General features: G+C 40.9%; 1 protein-coding gene across 4 annotated transcripts in view; it reads right to left on the minus strand.

Annotated features, from left to right (window-relative positions):
• AHCYL1 (adenosylhomocysteinase like 1) overlaps positions 1-17,163 on the minus strand; it is a 47,093-nt gene that overhangs the window by 15,848 nt on the left and 14,082 nt on the right. For all 4 annotated transcript variants that reach the window (XM_021000916.2, XM_021000923.2, XM_078154975.1 and 1 more), the window contains exon 2: positions 2,871-2,982. In XM_021000916.2, coding sequence (XP_020856575.1) covers positions 2,871-2,982 — 112 coding nt within the window. The remainder of the gene's footprint in view (positions 1-2,870; positions 2,983-17,163) is intronic.

Here is a 17,163-nt window from a genome sequence, read left to right on the forward strand (position 1 = left end):
TAAAAACAAATGTCAAATCTCATTCCACAAGTTTAACAAGTCAATTGCACAAGTAGAAGGCTAAGGCAGCCCTCAAAAGAAGATCTAAGTAAGCGTTTTGGTGAACTCCAAGTGCAGCTAGAGTCAGTAATGAACTACGGCAGTCCAAAAGCACAGGGTGATCTCAGAAAGCATGAAGAGATGTGGAGAATGTCCAGAATAAAGGAGACTCTCTTCTGCTCACACCATACTTGGATTACATTCCACAAGTTAATTCATCCAGCCTACAAACACTAAGTGCACCTAGCACTGTACCAGACACTGGTGAAGATACTTTGGCTAGGACATGTCCCTCCCATCACTGAGCTTATAGTTTATTAGTAAGATAAAACACCAAGAGAGCTATAGTTATTGGGTTTACTTCTCAACACAACTTAGGAAGGATATCAACTATTTGGAGCATATGAAGGAAGGCAATCTGGATTGGGAGGTACCTGAGAATCATGTCAAACAAAGATCGGTTAAAAGAATAAGGGAGATTTAGCTGGGGAAGCCTCAGAGAGAACTGATAGCTATCTTCAGGTATGTGAAGGACTATCATGAGTGAGAGGAATAAGCCTTTTTTTTTTTTTAACCAGATTCAAAGGACAGGACAAGGACTGAGAAATGACAGCTGCAGAAAGAAGAATGTTGGCCCTCTGTGGGGAAAAACTTTCTAACAACTGGAGATGATCAAAAGGAGAATGAGCTACTATTTCATAAGGTAACACTGGTCATCTTTAGGTGCAGTCAATCAATCAACACACATTTATTAAGCACTTAGTGTGTTCCAAACATTGTGTTAGGCAATGGGGGATACAAAGACCAAAATGAAACCATCCTTTCCTTCAAAGAGCTGACATTCTCTCAGGATAGCTATGTCTATAAACAAATGTCGATAAAATATATGCAAAATACATAGAAAGTACTTTGGGAGGGAGGATCCTAGGGGCTGGAGGCATTAGGAAGGGGTTCATGCAGAAAATGGTGCTTGGGATTCTAAGAGGCAAAGGTAAGGAAGGAGTACATCCTATGCCAGGGGAAGATCTATTGAAAAGGCACAGAGAAGGAAAGGGAGAATGTTGTGTGCAAGGGCAGTTTGGCTGGAATATAGGATGCAGGAATGAAAGTAATGTGTGATAAAAGCTGGAAACTAGATGACTGCTCTCAGTGATGGTGTCAATGGAATTTTTGATGAAGTACAGGCTGTACTAAATGTCCTATGGCATTGAAACAGGGAAAAAGATGATCAACAAAAGATCCTGTGATTTCTTTTGAAAAAGTAAAACAGGTTCACTGTCCTGAGCCCAGCTGTCCAGACCTTGCACAACCTAATGGCACTGTACCTTTCCAGCTTCATTTTACCTATTACTCCTCACTATGCTCTCTTAATACTTCAACTAACTATATTATCTTTTGCCCCTTAGGCAAACACATTGTTAACTACATCTGAAATACCCTTCCTCCCACTCCTTACCTGCTTTGCTTAGCATCACTGAAAGTCCAATTCAAATACCATCTGCTCCAGGAAGCATTTCCAGATATCCTGGTTGCTATGACCTTCCCCCCCCCCCGCTCCAGACCTCATATGTATGTTTTCTGACCCTCTAACACATTTATTATGCAATATATTATAGTTATCCATGTTTGTCTTATCTATAAGATCCAGCAGAATAGGGACCATTTGGGACCTCAACAGCCACCTTAGTATGTTCATTTTATCTCTCCAAGTCCCACAGTAATCACTTAATAAATGTTTGTGAATGAAAGGCACAATGAGAGTCATGACGCCTTTGGTTAAAAATGAATTATATGCAGCGCATTTTCTCCCCAAGGGAAAAGAAAAGTTGAGTTTGAAGTCAGAATCAGGGTCTGAATAGTTGGAAAAGTAGCTGCCTACAGAAGTACCTGCCTTCTCATGAAGCCATCAGATGATGGCTTCCTGTCAATTTCCTGTCAATAATGAAGTCAGTCAAAGGAAGAAATATATACATACTTGCTATTTGTATTTATGTACTTATGTATATATGTACACAGAGACACATATTTGAAAGAGTCTATATTTAAGCATAAGACTTCTGAAAATCAAAACAGACAAAAAACCAGTTAAAAGGACCAGATAAATGTTACCGGACTCCTAGGATAAGATAGTTATAGATGAACATTGAAATTTAGCTCCAATTTTCTCAACAGCAAAAGCAGAAAGAGAAACATTTTGGGTAATATAGTTTTTGTTACCTGATTAAAAAGGAAACAACTTCATCTGGAGAGAGAAATTTTTTCCCAACAACAAATTCAATAAAGAATTTATTGAATGGTTCCTTACATAAGGGATTATAATAAACAACGTACAATACTTTACATTACAATTTTCCTCAAACCGCAGAATATACAAATATTCATATGGAACATTCTGGGAAACATGCTTCGATTTAAATATTACCTTTGCAAATTAAAGGAGTTCAAATGTTCAAATCAATATCTATTCCCCTAACTCAAGCAGCCTTGGGCTCGAATGGGGAAGGTCCAACAACACAGTTGGTCAAAGTCTATTTTTTTTTAATTGTTCTGGACTGAGCACGTACTTCTGTTTCAAAGCCTCTTCTGTCAGACATTCTCATTAGCTCCCCCTGGAATGTGGCTGGGTTAACAGGGGAACCTGTCCCAGCCCAGCTGAAAGGAGAAAAGACATTTCCCCTCCACCAATTTCTAATCACTAGCACAAAGATGTGCAGTAATACTAATGCTACCGGCTTTGTATTTTCATATTCAAGATGGGCAGAGTGAACTCCATGGCAAATAAATTGGGAATGGAAACCTGGAATTAGCATTAAAGTGAACTCCCTACCTACCTGAACTATAGCTGTCCGTAGAGGATTGTGAGATGGAACGAGATAAGGACCTTCGGCCAGTCTTGGTAGGGAACTTGGTGAACTCCTGCATGTCATCAGCAAACTGAATTTGCTATGGGATAAAGAGAAAAAGTTAAAAACCACACAGGAAATGTCCCAGTTGCTTCCAGAAAATTCCTCCATGCCATCCCTGATACTATAGTAAGGAAGCAATGCTGTGAAATGTGCCCCCGTTTATTAAATAGGACAACATACAACTTTGGCTTGTAGGAAAATATATGATCCTCACTAAGCTAGACAATTTTACTACCAGAAGTCAGGGGAGAACAGGTCCCCAAGTACCTGTTATAGTCACTTTCTCCTCTCTCTGACCAGACAGCTTGGAAGCTTTTCTGCCTCAGACCCCATGACAACTTTTACAAATTGTTTTTTAATCTGAATACCAATATTTTTCCTCCTTCCTGTACCCCCCCTCCAAACTTTAATAATATTTAACTAAATCAATTTCCCTTTTGTCCAACCCTCCCTCTAAATACCAATTGTCAGCAATCTCCTTTCTTCTTTATGAACATCTCCCTTAGCACTCTGCTGTCCTGAGGCTCACTACAATCCTTCTGGGAAATAGTAGCTTAGTTATGACTGTGAAACATGGAGATATTAGAAGCAAAGATCTTTCTGTAAACCCAAAGATTTTCGTTACTTTATAAAATACATAGTGAAGCCTTAGAAACTCTTAGAAACTCCAGGAAAGACTTGAAATATCAGAATGCCAATACAAGAAAACATACAGAAAAAAACAAATAACCTGAATTGGTAAAAATTTAAATTATAGAGCATTTCAAAAATTAAGCAGAGGTATAAAAGAACATACAGTAACTAGAATGTGTTGCCTTATAAAGTTCCTTAAGAGACTGGCCTTAATGAATAGAAAAGAATGGTTTATGTTATTTGATTATGACTTTCTGAAATTCAGGGAACAGTTAACTTTATTAAACAGTTTAACTATTCCTCCTAAAATCTCATTTACATTATTCATTTACTTTTAAAATCTTTTTTTAAGATAGTACAAAGAAAAATTCCTGAATTACATAACGCATTACTCTAGTGTGAATTAATGAAGCTTTTCTGTATGTATATACACCTTATTTCTTATCTAAAAACAAAGCAAAGCAAAACAAACCTTTTCTGCTAGGCCAACTACTAAATCAGATATCCCTCCCCCCCCAAAATCTCTGAAGCCATCTTTACAAATTACTGATACATATCTACCTTCAAACCAGAAATAATAATTTTATTTGGTTAAAGCTATAAAAGCACCCCACTTCCTTTTACATGCATGCATCCACATGGTAGCCCCTGTTCCTAAGGAGCAGGTTTGAAAGTATTACTTAGGCAGCTAGATATGTACCAATCCAAGACTGAACAGGCATGAAGCCATATGAAGGTCAGGAATGACCAGAATGTGCAGCAGTAAACCACAAGGCAGGACTATCCCACAGTGGCAACACAGTCACAGGCTTTCAAACCTCTGTATAATAAAATCAACACAGAATTATAAGTGGATAAAGCATCAACAAAAATGAAAGGTCAGGACCCTGAAGACCAAAGCCTAAACACATTTATTTAAAATCCTGTTTAACGTAACATGTAATTGGAAAGATATGTTTATGCTAGCTAAGTCTGGGGAGTAAAGGGAGGGAGTAGAGAGCCATATTGTGGTTCTTGGAAGGTCTCAGCTCAGACAATTTCTAAAGGCAAGTATGGGAATGGTCCCCACCCCCTTTCCATTTTTTTCCCCCAAAACCTTTTCAACTTCATATGAACATTACCAAGTCACCTTTCTTAATTAGTAAACTCAAACCCAGTATGGGAACATGGGCTAAGGAAAAACCTGCTACTCATCCAAGAAAGTAAAGTTACCCCTAATATTCATGAAACAAGAACTCCACCACAGACACGTACACACTGGCACTAGAGCTTGATTAACAAGTTGGCCTGCAAGCCGAGCCAAAGGATACTTTTTTGGTTTGGTGTTAAAACTTTAATTTTAAAATCGCTTAAATGCCAACAGCACAGCTGCCTTTTAGAAAGTTCTTATTGAAGTGTTCCACAGGTCAGCATTTGCCCTTCCAGATAGGATTTCCCCGTCAGTATCACATGACTTAAACAGTCAGCAAAGCTAGTTTTACTAAAGAGATTATATCCAGTTCTTAGGTAGTATCCTTTGTCCTGATATGCTGTTATTTTTGGTGAGAAAAACAACAAAACGCAGTCAAATCAATCAATACCTCCCAACAGCCTGCTATGGCAGCTCTCCCTTCCCCAGCCTCCCCGTGCCAGCACATCCGGAAGCTGCTCTCCTCTCACTGCTGTTATGTCTCCCTCTCCAGTTCATCTCTTTTCACAAAGTTCTGGGCATGTTCCCAGACACCACCTACCCTTGGGGTAGAGGAGGGAGGTGTCATTTGCAATTAGACTTTAGATTTAAATTGTTTTTAAAAAGAGTCTTTGGAAAGTCAGCAACATATTTCTTTACAGCAACTGAGGAATGAATTAACAGCTATTATCTCCATACTTGTATTAACAGAGCTCATCAGTACTCTAGAGCTTAGCAAAATCTGTCCAAACTAAAAATATTAGACAGCATCACAAGCAGTTTACTAATCCAGTATATTGCCCCCAACCTCCCCATCTCTCAAAAACAGATGCTTGTCAAATATGAAGTGCACAGAAGCCCAATAAACCATGACAAAGAATTAATGATTGTCTTCTCATGATGCTGATAGGCCCAACATTTAATCCCATCTTTTCCTTGGCCTGCCAGCTCCATTGGATATGATCACAGCCAGAGGTAGAGATGCCAGTCACCAACACTGGTTCACACTCGTTCACCTTCATGTGATAAACAGAAAGACACCACAGCCCAAAAGTAACCTTTTGATGTCACAAGTTCTCTAAGTGGAACCTGATCTCAAGAAAAGCCTTTCAAGGGGGTGGAGCTCCCTAAGTTTACCAGCTACATATGAAAATTTAAGTGAAAGAACAAGGACCAAAAATGGTCTGAGTCACCAATCGAGTTCCACAACTGACAGTTGCTTAACTATAGTCAAGTTTAGTCAAGCAGGGTATTTTAACTAAATACCTTGCTTCTATTTCTCTTATATCTAGCACTTTAAAAGACTACCTCGGGTGGAAGAGGGAGGGAAAAGGGAAGGAAGCGTGTTCTGATACTCACAAAAGAGTTTAAAGTTAATAAGGCATTCATGAATAGACTTGCTTTTTACTTAAAACTCTTTAGCTTGTATGTCTAACAACTCCTAAAAAGCCTCATTCACATATGAATAAATAAGAACACCAAAATCCTACTCAAGGTAACATCATGTCAGCAAAGTTCAGGTCAGTCTGGCCCTTTCCCCTAAACATCAAGCCTAAATCCAGTTTTATTTGCTGTGATCAAGATAATTAAAAAGCAGATCATGTTTAGCCTAAGTATTTCAAAAGAAATTCCTTGGAATAGATCAACTATTACAGTAGCAAACTGTCTCTAGTTTGGGAACTGGGTTTTGAGAATAGAGCCAAGACAGAGAATGCCAAAGGCCTGGCTAAAGCAGCACTGACTCTGGATGTAACTCAACATCAAGTGACAAGGCTGATAACAGGTCAAATAAGGGATCATGAGAAATCCAGAAAAGCTAACAGCTGCAAGAGTCTTAGAGCAGTAGCTGAGCAGTGGGCCAGCCTAACAGAAAAGAGTGGGCATGGGGAGACTACGATTTGAATCTCATCTCAGATACTTTGGTCTGTAACATCTCAGAGTCTCAATGTCTTTTATAAAATACAGCTAATACTCACGCTACCTATTTCAAGGTTGCAAGGAAACGCTTGCTATATAATTCAACTAATTACTCTGTGCACAGGGCACATTTTGGGGAAAGGCACTCACCTCCAGGAAGTCTGATGTCCCTCTCAATATAGTCACTGCCCAATGACTCACCTTCCTGCTAAGCTCCAAAAGGGCAGAGACTGCATCTCCCCCAAACCTAGCTCCATGGTCCACTCTGGCCCCTCCCTCCCCTGCATTCTCACAGGACATTGAAAGCAGATTCCTGTAACTATCAATCTTCCTCATACTTACAAGAGCCTGAGTCAACTCTCATCTCACAAGAACTCCAAAAGCCTTAGTGTAAGCTGTATCCCAGTATGATCTACAATAAAGTGACTCTTCTCAAAGTTCCCTCTTCTCCAACACCAGGCAATCTTTGGCACAGCTCCTTAGAAAATTCAATGAATGTTTAGGCCAGTCAATAAAATTCACGACTATTCTGCAACCACCTCTTCTGTTCCCAGCACGTAAACTGGTCTTCTGAGTCTCAGCAGGTTCTGGCTGCTCCCTGCCCACGTACCAGCTCTGCCCTTTCCCTGTCTCAAGTTTCTTAAGTTCTCAGTCTCCCCAGATGGGGCCTGAGTTCTGGTAGAAGGGGGCTGACTAATCTGAGCATGCCTCCCCCCACCCCCACTCCTCTCCCAGGCCATGTCTCAATAGTAACAGGATACAACATACACACAGCTAGAGTCCAATTCCACACACCGCCGGGAGGAACATTCCCTTCAAAATGGGACTCAACCTGATTCTCTTTTGTCAATGCTGATGGGAAGAAAAGGTGAAGCATAGATCATGTGAACCTCTGCTTCAGGACAGCATTGTTTGCTTTCATGCCTTACCCATCCTCTCCTTCATAAAAACAAAACAAAACAAACAAAAACAAAAAAACCACACTTAGTTGCCTTAAGTGTTCTGGTGAGGATGAACAAGCAATTCAAGCCCACAAACTGCCTACAGTACAGAGGGTGTGAAGAGCAATAAAGAATACTTGTCCATTCCAACATGGAAAGTTTCTCCTGAACAACTCCAATTTGTAACTACTATTACTCATGTTAATATACTGACTACAGTTTAAAGAACTTTCCTCATCAGTCCTGTGACATGAGCAATGTAATATTATCCCTACTTTGCAGATGAGGACACTGGGTAAGAAGAGAACTGACTTAGTGGACAAGTCCGGCCCCAAACCAAGGTCTTCTAGCGGGGTCTCACGCTGCTTCCACTATAGCAGACCTCTACACCCCTATGAAAAGTGCTGGATTAGACCTGGGGAGCGTTACAGCTCTCTCTTCATTTAACCTCCTGGGCATTCACACTTTCTAGTCCCAATCACACATAGATTTATGGTACACATATACTACAGACCAACAGTTTGCCAGCTTCCTTTTTCTCTCCCTACCAAAGTCATCCCTATCACAAATCTCTAGATCACAGTTATGGGGAAATAAATTCAGGACAATGGAACAATGGAACTTTATGATATACTGAAGAGTATTCATATTGGTTGGGAAACAGTGAAAATGAGATTATTTTGTTTTCCTCCTAGACATCTGCTAGATCTATGATTTCATGAGTGAGAAAACTCTTACCACCAGTGTAGATCATAACCCCACCAAGACGCCTTTCTTCTGTGTCATTTCTGTCTATGCCTTTATATAAATCTTCCATAGTATTCGTCCATGGCAGATGATTTGGATACACATTTAGGGCCTACTGATCAGATGTCCAGGTGACACCAAAGTAGGAGGGATCATTAACACAATGGGTGGCAGTTAGGATCCAAAATCATCTTAACAGGCTAGAGCCTTGCACCAAATCCAGTAGGATGAAATTTAATAAGAATAAATGTGAAGTTTTAGGCTTGGGTTAAAAAAAAATAAAATCCATTACAAACATGTCAAGCAAAACAAATTTCCACGTTGGATATGGATATATATATATTTCTGACCAGGCTCTTTATATGAAAGAGATCTGGAGGTTTCAGTGGGCTGAAAGCTCATTCATGAGTCAACAATTTGATATAGCAGCTAAGAATGCTAATAATAACCAACTTCCTTTTATCTTAAACCTCTTCCTTTCTCACTCTTTCCATCTTCTAGCCCTCACTGACACACACCTCTCTCCTGATAATATAACTTTCCCCACCATCCTTTCCAGTACTGGCTACACTTTCTCTCCCTCACCAGTCACAGAAGGGAAGTTGGAATACTCCTCATTCCCCATCCATTTCAGGCTCTCCCTCTACCTCCTTCACTAAGCAACCTTTCCTCCTTTAATGTTCATACTATTCAAATTTATCACGCAATCCAAATCCTCGTGGCTGTTATTGGTCATCCCCCAGGACATTCTACTTCTTTCCTCAATGACTTCAATGCCTGGCTAGTGACTTTGTACAATGCCTCAATCACCTTCCCTAAGTCCTGGTCCTCTTCAAAAAGGAAGGACAAACAACAACCTGCGAGTAGTGATAGCTGCCCCACTGGGGACCCAACCAGCCAGTTCCAGTTCCAGTTGGGCAGTGTAGCTTGCTCCTTCCTTCCTTTCTTTCTTTTTATTCCTCCTCCTTCTCCCTCCTCTCTCTCTGTTCACATAGGGAATCAAACCCTTACCTACGGGTGCTCTGCCCAAAGGAATATAAATTTTGATCACTGAAACTTTGAAAGATATCTTGGGGTTTATAGGCTAGATTTCTTTTTCTAAGGACCATACGTTAAACCTAAATCACTCTGACTCTCACCAACTGGCCAGCAATAGGTCCCAGCCTAAGCCTACCTGGGTCATTGTTTGGGTTCTGAAGGCTCAGAGTGAATGTAAATTTAGAAATGGTTTCTGTTTTGGCCAGAAACCCTGAGGGTATTCCCCTTCCAGATTTTTTTTGACGAGGTAAAAGAAGCCATTCTTTGCCTCATTTCTTACTTAACCTAATCACTGAATGGATGTTGCCTCAGACAAACTGAGACCTGGAAAAGACCTTAGCTTAAAAAGGTCAAGGTTTCCCACTGCATCTTGGGCCATTACCAGTCCTCCTGATCTATATCTTGCCACTGGACACAGATGGCTCTGGAGGAGAGTGAGGCTGGTGACTTTGCACAGCTCTGCCTCACTTAAATCCAATACACTTGCAAGTCATGACATCACCTTCCCAATGTCATGGTCCTCTTTGAGAATGAAGGACAAACAACAGTGCCTGGCTCACAGTCTTTCACTCCTATCCATTTCTTGCCCTCATATTAGGAGTCTTCAACATATACAAGGATGCTCCCTCAGATACCCTAACTTCCCAGTTCCTCAATCTACTCAGTCTTCATGACCTATTCCTCCACTATATACAGGTGGTCACAGCCTTCCTCTATCTTGCCACTGTTCCACTCCCTTGATCGTGAACTCTGAAATTCCTTTATCGGATCATAATCCTTTATCAATCCGTATTTCCCACTCATTTATGACCCTTAAGTCATATCCTTCATCTTCACCATGACCTCCATTCCTGTCACCTCTCAGTTCTCTTCCAAGCTATCACACCAATAATGTCTACACTTTCTCCCCTGTATACTACTCTCTACTTCCAAATTCCCTGCCCCCTTGTCCTACCTCTAATCACATCTTGCCAAACTCCACTGAAACTCTACTGAATTCACGACAAATCTGCTATTTAATCTCACAGCAGCAAGGCAATCCTTTTACACCTCCCTAACTGACTGACTATCCCATTCACTCCAGCAGCTACTGCAAACTTTTTTTTATCTCTTCTCAAGCCTCCCTTGGCACCCCCTTCTTCCTCAATTAGGCACTTCATATATTTCACAAAGAAAAAAACCCAAAAAACAAGAGCATTCACCGAGAACTCTTCCCTTTCCCACAACAATATGTTTCCCTATCCCCCAACTTAGTGTCTCATGAAGAGGTAGTACTTTCTTCTTAACAAGACAAACCTCTCTAAATCTCTCCAGTGCCCCCTTGATACCATCCCTTCCTGTTGTCTCCAGCAGGTTCCCCCCACCATCACCTTCCCTCCCTTCCCTTTTCTCTCTGAACTTCCAGCTCTCTCTATCTACCAACTATCTATAAACATGCCCACGTCTCCCTGCCTAAAACTCTAACTTGGGCCAAGTGCAGTGGTGCACACCTGGAATTCCTGCTACCAGGAAGACTGAAGCTGGTGGATGACTTGAGTTTTGGTGGAATAAAAAGCCAATTAGGTGTCTACCACTAAGTCCAGCACCAATACATTTTGTGGGAGAAGGGAGATCATCATCTGACTAAGGAGGAACAAACCAGCCCAGACTGGAAATGGAGCAGGTCAAAGTAACCTGTGCTAATCAGTAGCGAGATGGGCCCCTGAGAGGCAACTGGACTTCCAGTCTTGGAGAGACAGGGAGACAGCCTCAAAACAATGAAACACACACACACACACACACACACACACACACACACACACACACACATCCCTCACTTGATCCTACCTTCCCCACTATCATCTTATATTTCTCCTCTCCATTTGGGGCTAAACTTGAAAAAAGTGTCTATACTCTCACTTCTTCTCTTCTCACTCTTTTCCAAACCCTCAGCAGTTTGGCCTCCAATCCCACAATTCAACTGAAACTTCCCTTTCCAAAAGACCAACAATTTCTTAATGGCCAAGTCTCATGCTCTTTTCTTCATCTCCTCAACCTTTGACACTGTTGGTCACCTTTTCTTCTTGGATATTTGCTTCCGTTTCTAGGACACTATTCCCTCCTAGATCTCCTGTCTCTCCAAATGCCCTTCTCAGTGACCCTGTTTCTGGTTCTTCATCCACCTCAGGTCCACAGGCTCAGGCGTGCCCTAAGGTTCTGTCCAGCACCTGCCTCGCGGGGCTGTTGTGAATCACATGAGATCATAGTCACAAAAGCACTCAGCACAGGGGCCGCCAGCACATAGTGGGTGCTACATAAATGCTTATCCCCTTCCTTTCCCGAGCCCCCATCTCTAAGCAAATGGTTCTCGGGTCCATACATTCAGCCCTTTTCTTTCTTCTGAGCTACTGTCCTGCATTTTCAACTGCTTCCTGGACACATGGAACTGAATTTCCCATTGGCATTTCAAACTCACCACGTCCAAAACAAGTTCCATCTCTCCCCCTAAATTCTCTCTCCTTCCAAGCGTTCCTATCTATGCCTGTTAAGGGTACCACCACCCTCCCAGACACCCAGGCTCACAGCCTTGGTGTCATCCTCTCCTCCCCCTTTTCCCTCACCCCATACACCCAGTCTTGTTGATTGTACCTGCACGATTCTTGCATGTATGTCCCCTTCTCTCCACTCACAGTCCTAGCTCAGATGTTCATCATCTGGCCCACTGTCACAGCCACCTACCTGGTCTCTCTGCCTCAAGGCTCTCCTTCCACATGCTCTTTGATCCAGCTACTTGCAGATCCTGGGCCGTGACACCCAATCTCCCATCTCTGTGTCTGCACTGACCATCTCCATGCCTGAAAATGCTCTCCTTCCTCACTTCAGCCACTTGGTGTCCCTGGCTTCTTTCTTAAAGACCACCTTTTAGAGGACGCTTTTCCCAACCTCCTAGCTGAAAGCTCCCCTTACAGATTACCTTCCATCTACTCAGTATCTATCTTGTATGTACCCAGCCATTTACATGTTGTCTCTCTCATTAGAACATGAGCTCTTTAAAGTAAGGAACTGATGGTATTTTTTTGGTTTGGTTTTCTTTGTCTCTCTTTGTGTCCCAAGGGCTTAACACCCTGCTTGGTATATAGTAAGCATTTAAAATGCTTGCTGACTTTAATGTTTTTTGGAAGTGCCATGCAGGCTATCCCTACTGTCATCTCATTCTCACTATGTCTAGTTCAACTTCTTTTCTTCATTTGTAACACTTGCAATAAAATCATTACCCAAATTTGCAACTTAATTGTCTACTTATATCACCTTGGGTAGGTGGTTGGGGTCCAATAAACTACATAATCTTTAAAGTCTCTTCTACTTCCCAAGTTTGTGAGTCTACAATCAATGAAAGCCATAATAAGTTAAATTTATGCTAGTGTTTACTGTGATGGTCTCTTCAAAATAAAGGTTTGCCAGGTGCTTATGGGTGGGGGTGTGTGTGTGTGTGTGTGTGTGTGTGTGTGTATACATATACACACACATACACACACACACACACATATACATATATATATACATATATATATATATATATATACACACACACACACACACACACACCACAGGCAAATCTCTAGTAGGAACTGTACTTCTGAGAAATAATTTAGGGCAAAAACTAAGCTATCAGATACCAGGGCCAAAGTCTAGAAGGAACTTAGGCTTTCTAACATTTTACCAAGTAGTCAGCTACATAGCTTCTTAGGTAAGAGGTTAAGAAGATTGTAAAGGCGGAACTTCCCTTCCTCTGACATGGCACCCTCACTGATGCGGTATTAAAAGTTGTTCTTCAACAAACCAAACCTACTGTCATACTGCTTGAGAGAATGAATCACGGCTGTGAATCAGACCATCTTCTAGGAAAGGTGAGTTGTGCAAACTCATTGAAGGGCATGGACAAGAATTAGAAAATGGACAACCCATGAGAGCCTGTACTCTGAATTGTTGAAGAAAAAACTACAGTAAGTAAGATCATAGAACCACTGGAATATCAGAGAGGTCATGCTTAACTAAAGCTGAAAGACACCAAGTGTCAAGAGAAATGAGCTACAGAAGAACTTTATCTTCTCACAGATGGCAGTTGAAGAGCAACAGGGCAGCTTTTCCCAACAGTAGACAATAATCTCAACCAAGTGAACAGAACAGAACACCTGCTTTTTAATCATGTTATCACTCCTTAAAAAGCATGAAGTTAAAGAGAACAGGAGGAAAACACAATGAGAGTGCAACAGCAGAGAAAACAAATTTGATTTTAAGGATCTATTAAATAATAACTAGGGTAGTAAAATGTTGCTGTTTGCAAATGTGAATAGGTTGGAGAATACCATCTGTACAGAACAAGACTAAAATATTTCCATTCCAGCTTCTTTAAGGACCAACAGTACGTAGTTTGGGTGATTTTACTGGGTCATCTGGTATCACTGGAATTCTAGAGAACAGGAAACATTTAAAACAAATGGATGACTGTACACATCTCTCAGTCAATTCCACTTTAACAACAAATGAAAATACATGATAATACATTTTTCATCCCAGAAGTACAGCAGTTACTATTATTAACTTGGTTATATTGCATCTATAGAGAAAGTTTTCCATCTGAAATCAATGGGACTAACTAGTGTCTGAGAAGCATACAAAAAGTATACAGCAAGGCTGCCACCTTCAGTGAGCTTATAATCTATTGAGAAGACAAGACAAACAATGAAAATCCCCAATTAATCTTTCCATATAAATTCTGATTTAATGGAAATACTGAATGCACTGAAGTTGAGGGGGAAAGGTCAAATAATTAAAAAATTATTATTATCTGCCCTTGAGATCTGCCACTTCAATTACACAGTTTCATATTATACTGGCACGTAAATACATACTTTATATACTATGATCAATGTTCAGAATTACAGTTCTCTGATTCACATTTATTTTATAACAGACTTGCAACCTAAGTAGCATGGCAAAGGCACTGAGATGAGTTTGAGACAGGTAGCTGCCATCATCGATGACACAAGACTAAGCATTTATTAAGTACGCCAGGCTTCGGGCGCATAACGGCAAAACTAAAAAGGTCCATGCCCTCAAAGAGCTTACTGGGGAAAACTGCAAATACTAGGGTACAGAAGGGTATCGTTCTGGATTTGAAAGGACCTAGTACTCCTGATAGGGTTATTTTGTGACTCTGGGCAGGTCACCTTGGTTTCCTCCCCTGTTAAAAAAAAAAAAGGGATTGGATTAGAAGGCCATTGAGGCCCTGTCTACCTCTAGAGCTAAGACCTTATGATCCTATAACTGTGTTCAATGCCTTTACATTATTTCTACATCCCTCTCCCACTACTAGGGACCCTTTCTCTATTAGGGTTTTGATAACACTATTAATTCCATTAAATAATCTTAAGTTTCGATATCTTTTTAAAATTACATGAAATACTCTGATCAACACGATTCCAAAGAACTGATGACAAAGAATGTTACTTATCTCCTAACAAAGAGGTGATGAACTACTATTCAGAACAGGGCATCAATTTTTGGACACGACCAATGTGTCTTGTTCGATTATACTTATGTGTTACAAGGGATTCCACTCCCCTACCTCTATACTCCCTACCCTTGTAAGGAGGGAAGAGGACAGTGGGGAAAAAGCCAAATATCCGACAATTCAAAAAAGTTATTTTCAAAACATTAAATGAAGTAAGGTGATCAAAACTGAGTAGCAGCCAGTCCTTGTCTCAGCAATTTTCCACAGAACTAATGCCTCTTGTTACAATGCCAAGTTACATGATGTTTTTCAGAAATGGCTCACCCATGTAACGTGGCCTTAGAAAAGAATGACTTTAATAACTTCAGGGGCTTAGGCAATGTGTTTCAATGGGAAGATCACTAAGATTTGACATCAGGAGAGGCCTACATCCAAAGCCAGCTATCACTTCACCACTGTAAGACAGCACCAAATTAATAGGGTTATTGTGCATTCCCAAGGAGACTATCCATGAAAAGTGCTTTTGTAAATCTTAAAGTCCTACCTAAGAGAACATTCTCGGAAGATGGCAGAGTAGGTCAGAAAACTTTTGGTTTCCAAACTTCCTCCACAGAAAGAGAGAACATCACCTCAGAGTAAACACAGAGCAGCAGAAATAAACAGAAGTGGGAGGTAAAGCTGCTGTCCTTCTAAGACAACTTGAGAAGACCCCAGGAAAGACTCGACTTCCAGGGACGGAAGTTCAAGCTGAGTAAAGTGCAAACACCTCCAGGCCCACTCTTGGAAATCAACAGACAAGTCCTGGGGGCAGCTGGGTTGGGAGGCAGCCTGAGCCTCAGAAACTTTCACCCCACAGACAGTGGGGGAGCAGGGGGTGTCAGACAGCTGCGTAGAAGATTGAATAACCTTCCACAGTTGAGGGGTGCCAAACACAGTTGTGCTGACCAGACGTGGTCCTGGGCTGTGGGGGGGGGGGCAGGGAGAGGAAAGAGGTATGGTGAGTACAGTAACAGAGGGGTGGGAAGCCTGCTAGCTGTGGGCACTTGCAGGAGAGCAATCAAGAAAATTATGAAAAGTCAATCAACTGGAAATAGAGAGTCAAAAACTTAAAAAAATAATTCCTTGAAAACTAAAATTAGGCAAGGGGAAATTAGTGATATTATAAAACACCAAGAAATAATAAAACAAAATCAAGAGAACAAAAAAATAGAAGAGAATGTGAAACACCTCATCCTATCTAGAGGTCAGCTTCTACTCCTGCTACCTGCCTACAGTCTAGTAAGTGTCAGAGGCAGTTTTCAACTTTCCATTTCTCCTGAATCCAAGTCCAGTCCTCTTTCTAACACACTACCTTTCTTCTTGGCCAGCTTCCTCATCTGTAAAAATAAGGGTATTAATACCTGTAGTGTGTATTTCATAGAAGGGTTGTGAAAACCAAGTGACAATGTATATAAATCAAGCCCTTTGTAATCCTAGATGTAAATGCTGTAAGTTAGCTGTTATTACTACCCAAAGTCTGAGACTTCATTGAGTCATCTGATGGAGATCATCACTTCTCCCTAGAGAAATCTTCTTTTAAAATGATTTTTAAAAGAAAACAATGCAGTTATCTACCCTAAATTAGGCAGTGTCATTTCAAAACACAAATTACACAAATAATGAGAGACCTTTACATTCTATGAGACTGGAAAGTTTAAAGCACCATTCCCATGGAGCATTAGCTCCAAAGTCAGAGGACCTAGTTTAAATCTTGTGCCTTTCATTTACTACCCCTGTGGTACTGGCTAAATTACTAAACCTCTCTGGGTTTCAGTTTCTTCATCTGTAAAATAAAAAAGTTGAGCTACCTATAATCTAAGGTCTTCCCCAGCTCTAGAGCTATGATCCTAGAATACATATGCTAAAATCCAATTTGAATTGGATACAACCCCCCACCTCAACCTTGTGGTTTTCTGGGAAGGGAAGAAAAACAATTGCACTCAAATGCCCTCTGTATTTAGCAGAGGATTAGGTTTCCCCCTAAAAAGACTTTCGGCCTTGAAACACAGTAAGCATGTAGCTATCTGTTCGTGAGCACAGAAAATTCCACTTGGTCCTTAAGGTCCGGAAACCAGAAGATGACTGAAATAGACCATCTTGAGGAGATTTATAAATCTAAGTTAAGACCAGACTATAGAGGGTGATGAGAAGAGACAGCTATAATACTGAAAGGGCTCAGTCTTCAGCCTCCAAATCTGAATTGGTCTTTCTATAGAAACCTTCCTTACAAGTTCCAAACTG

Source organism: Phascolarctos cinereus, unplaced genomic scaffold, assembly GCF_003287225.1.
Source record: "Phascolarctos cinereus isolate Bilbo 61053 unplaced genomic scaffold, phaCin_HiC Scaffold_5;HRSCAF=322, whole genome shotgun sequence".
NCBI classification, from domain to species: domain Eukaryota; kingdom Metazoa; phylum Chordata; class Mammalia; order Diprotodontia; family Phascolarctidae; genus Phascolarctos; species Phascolarctos cinereus.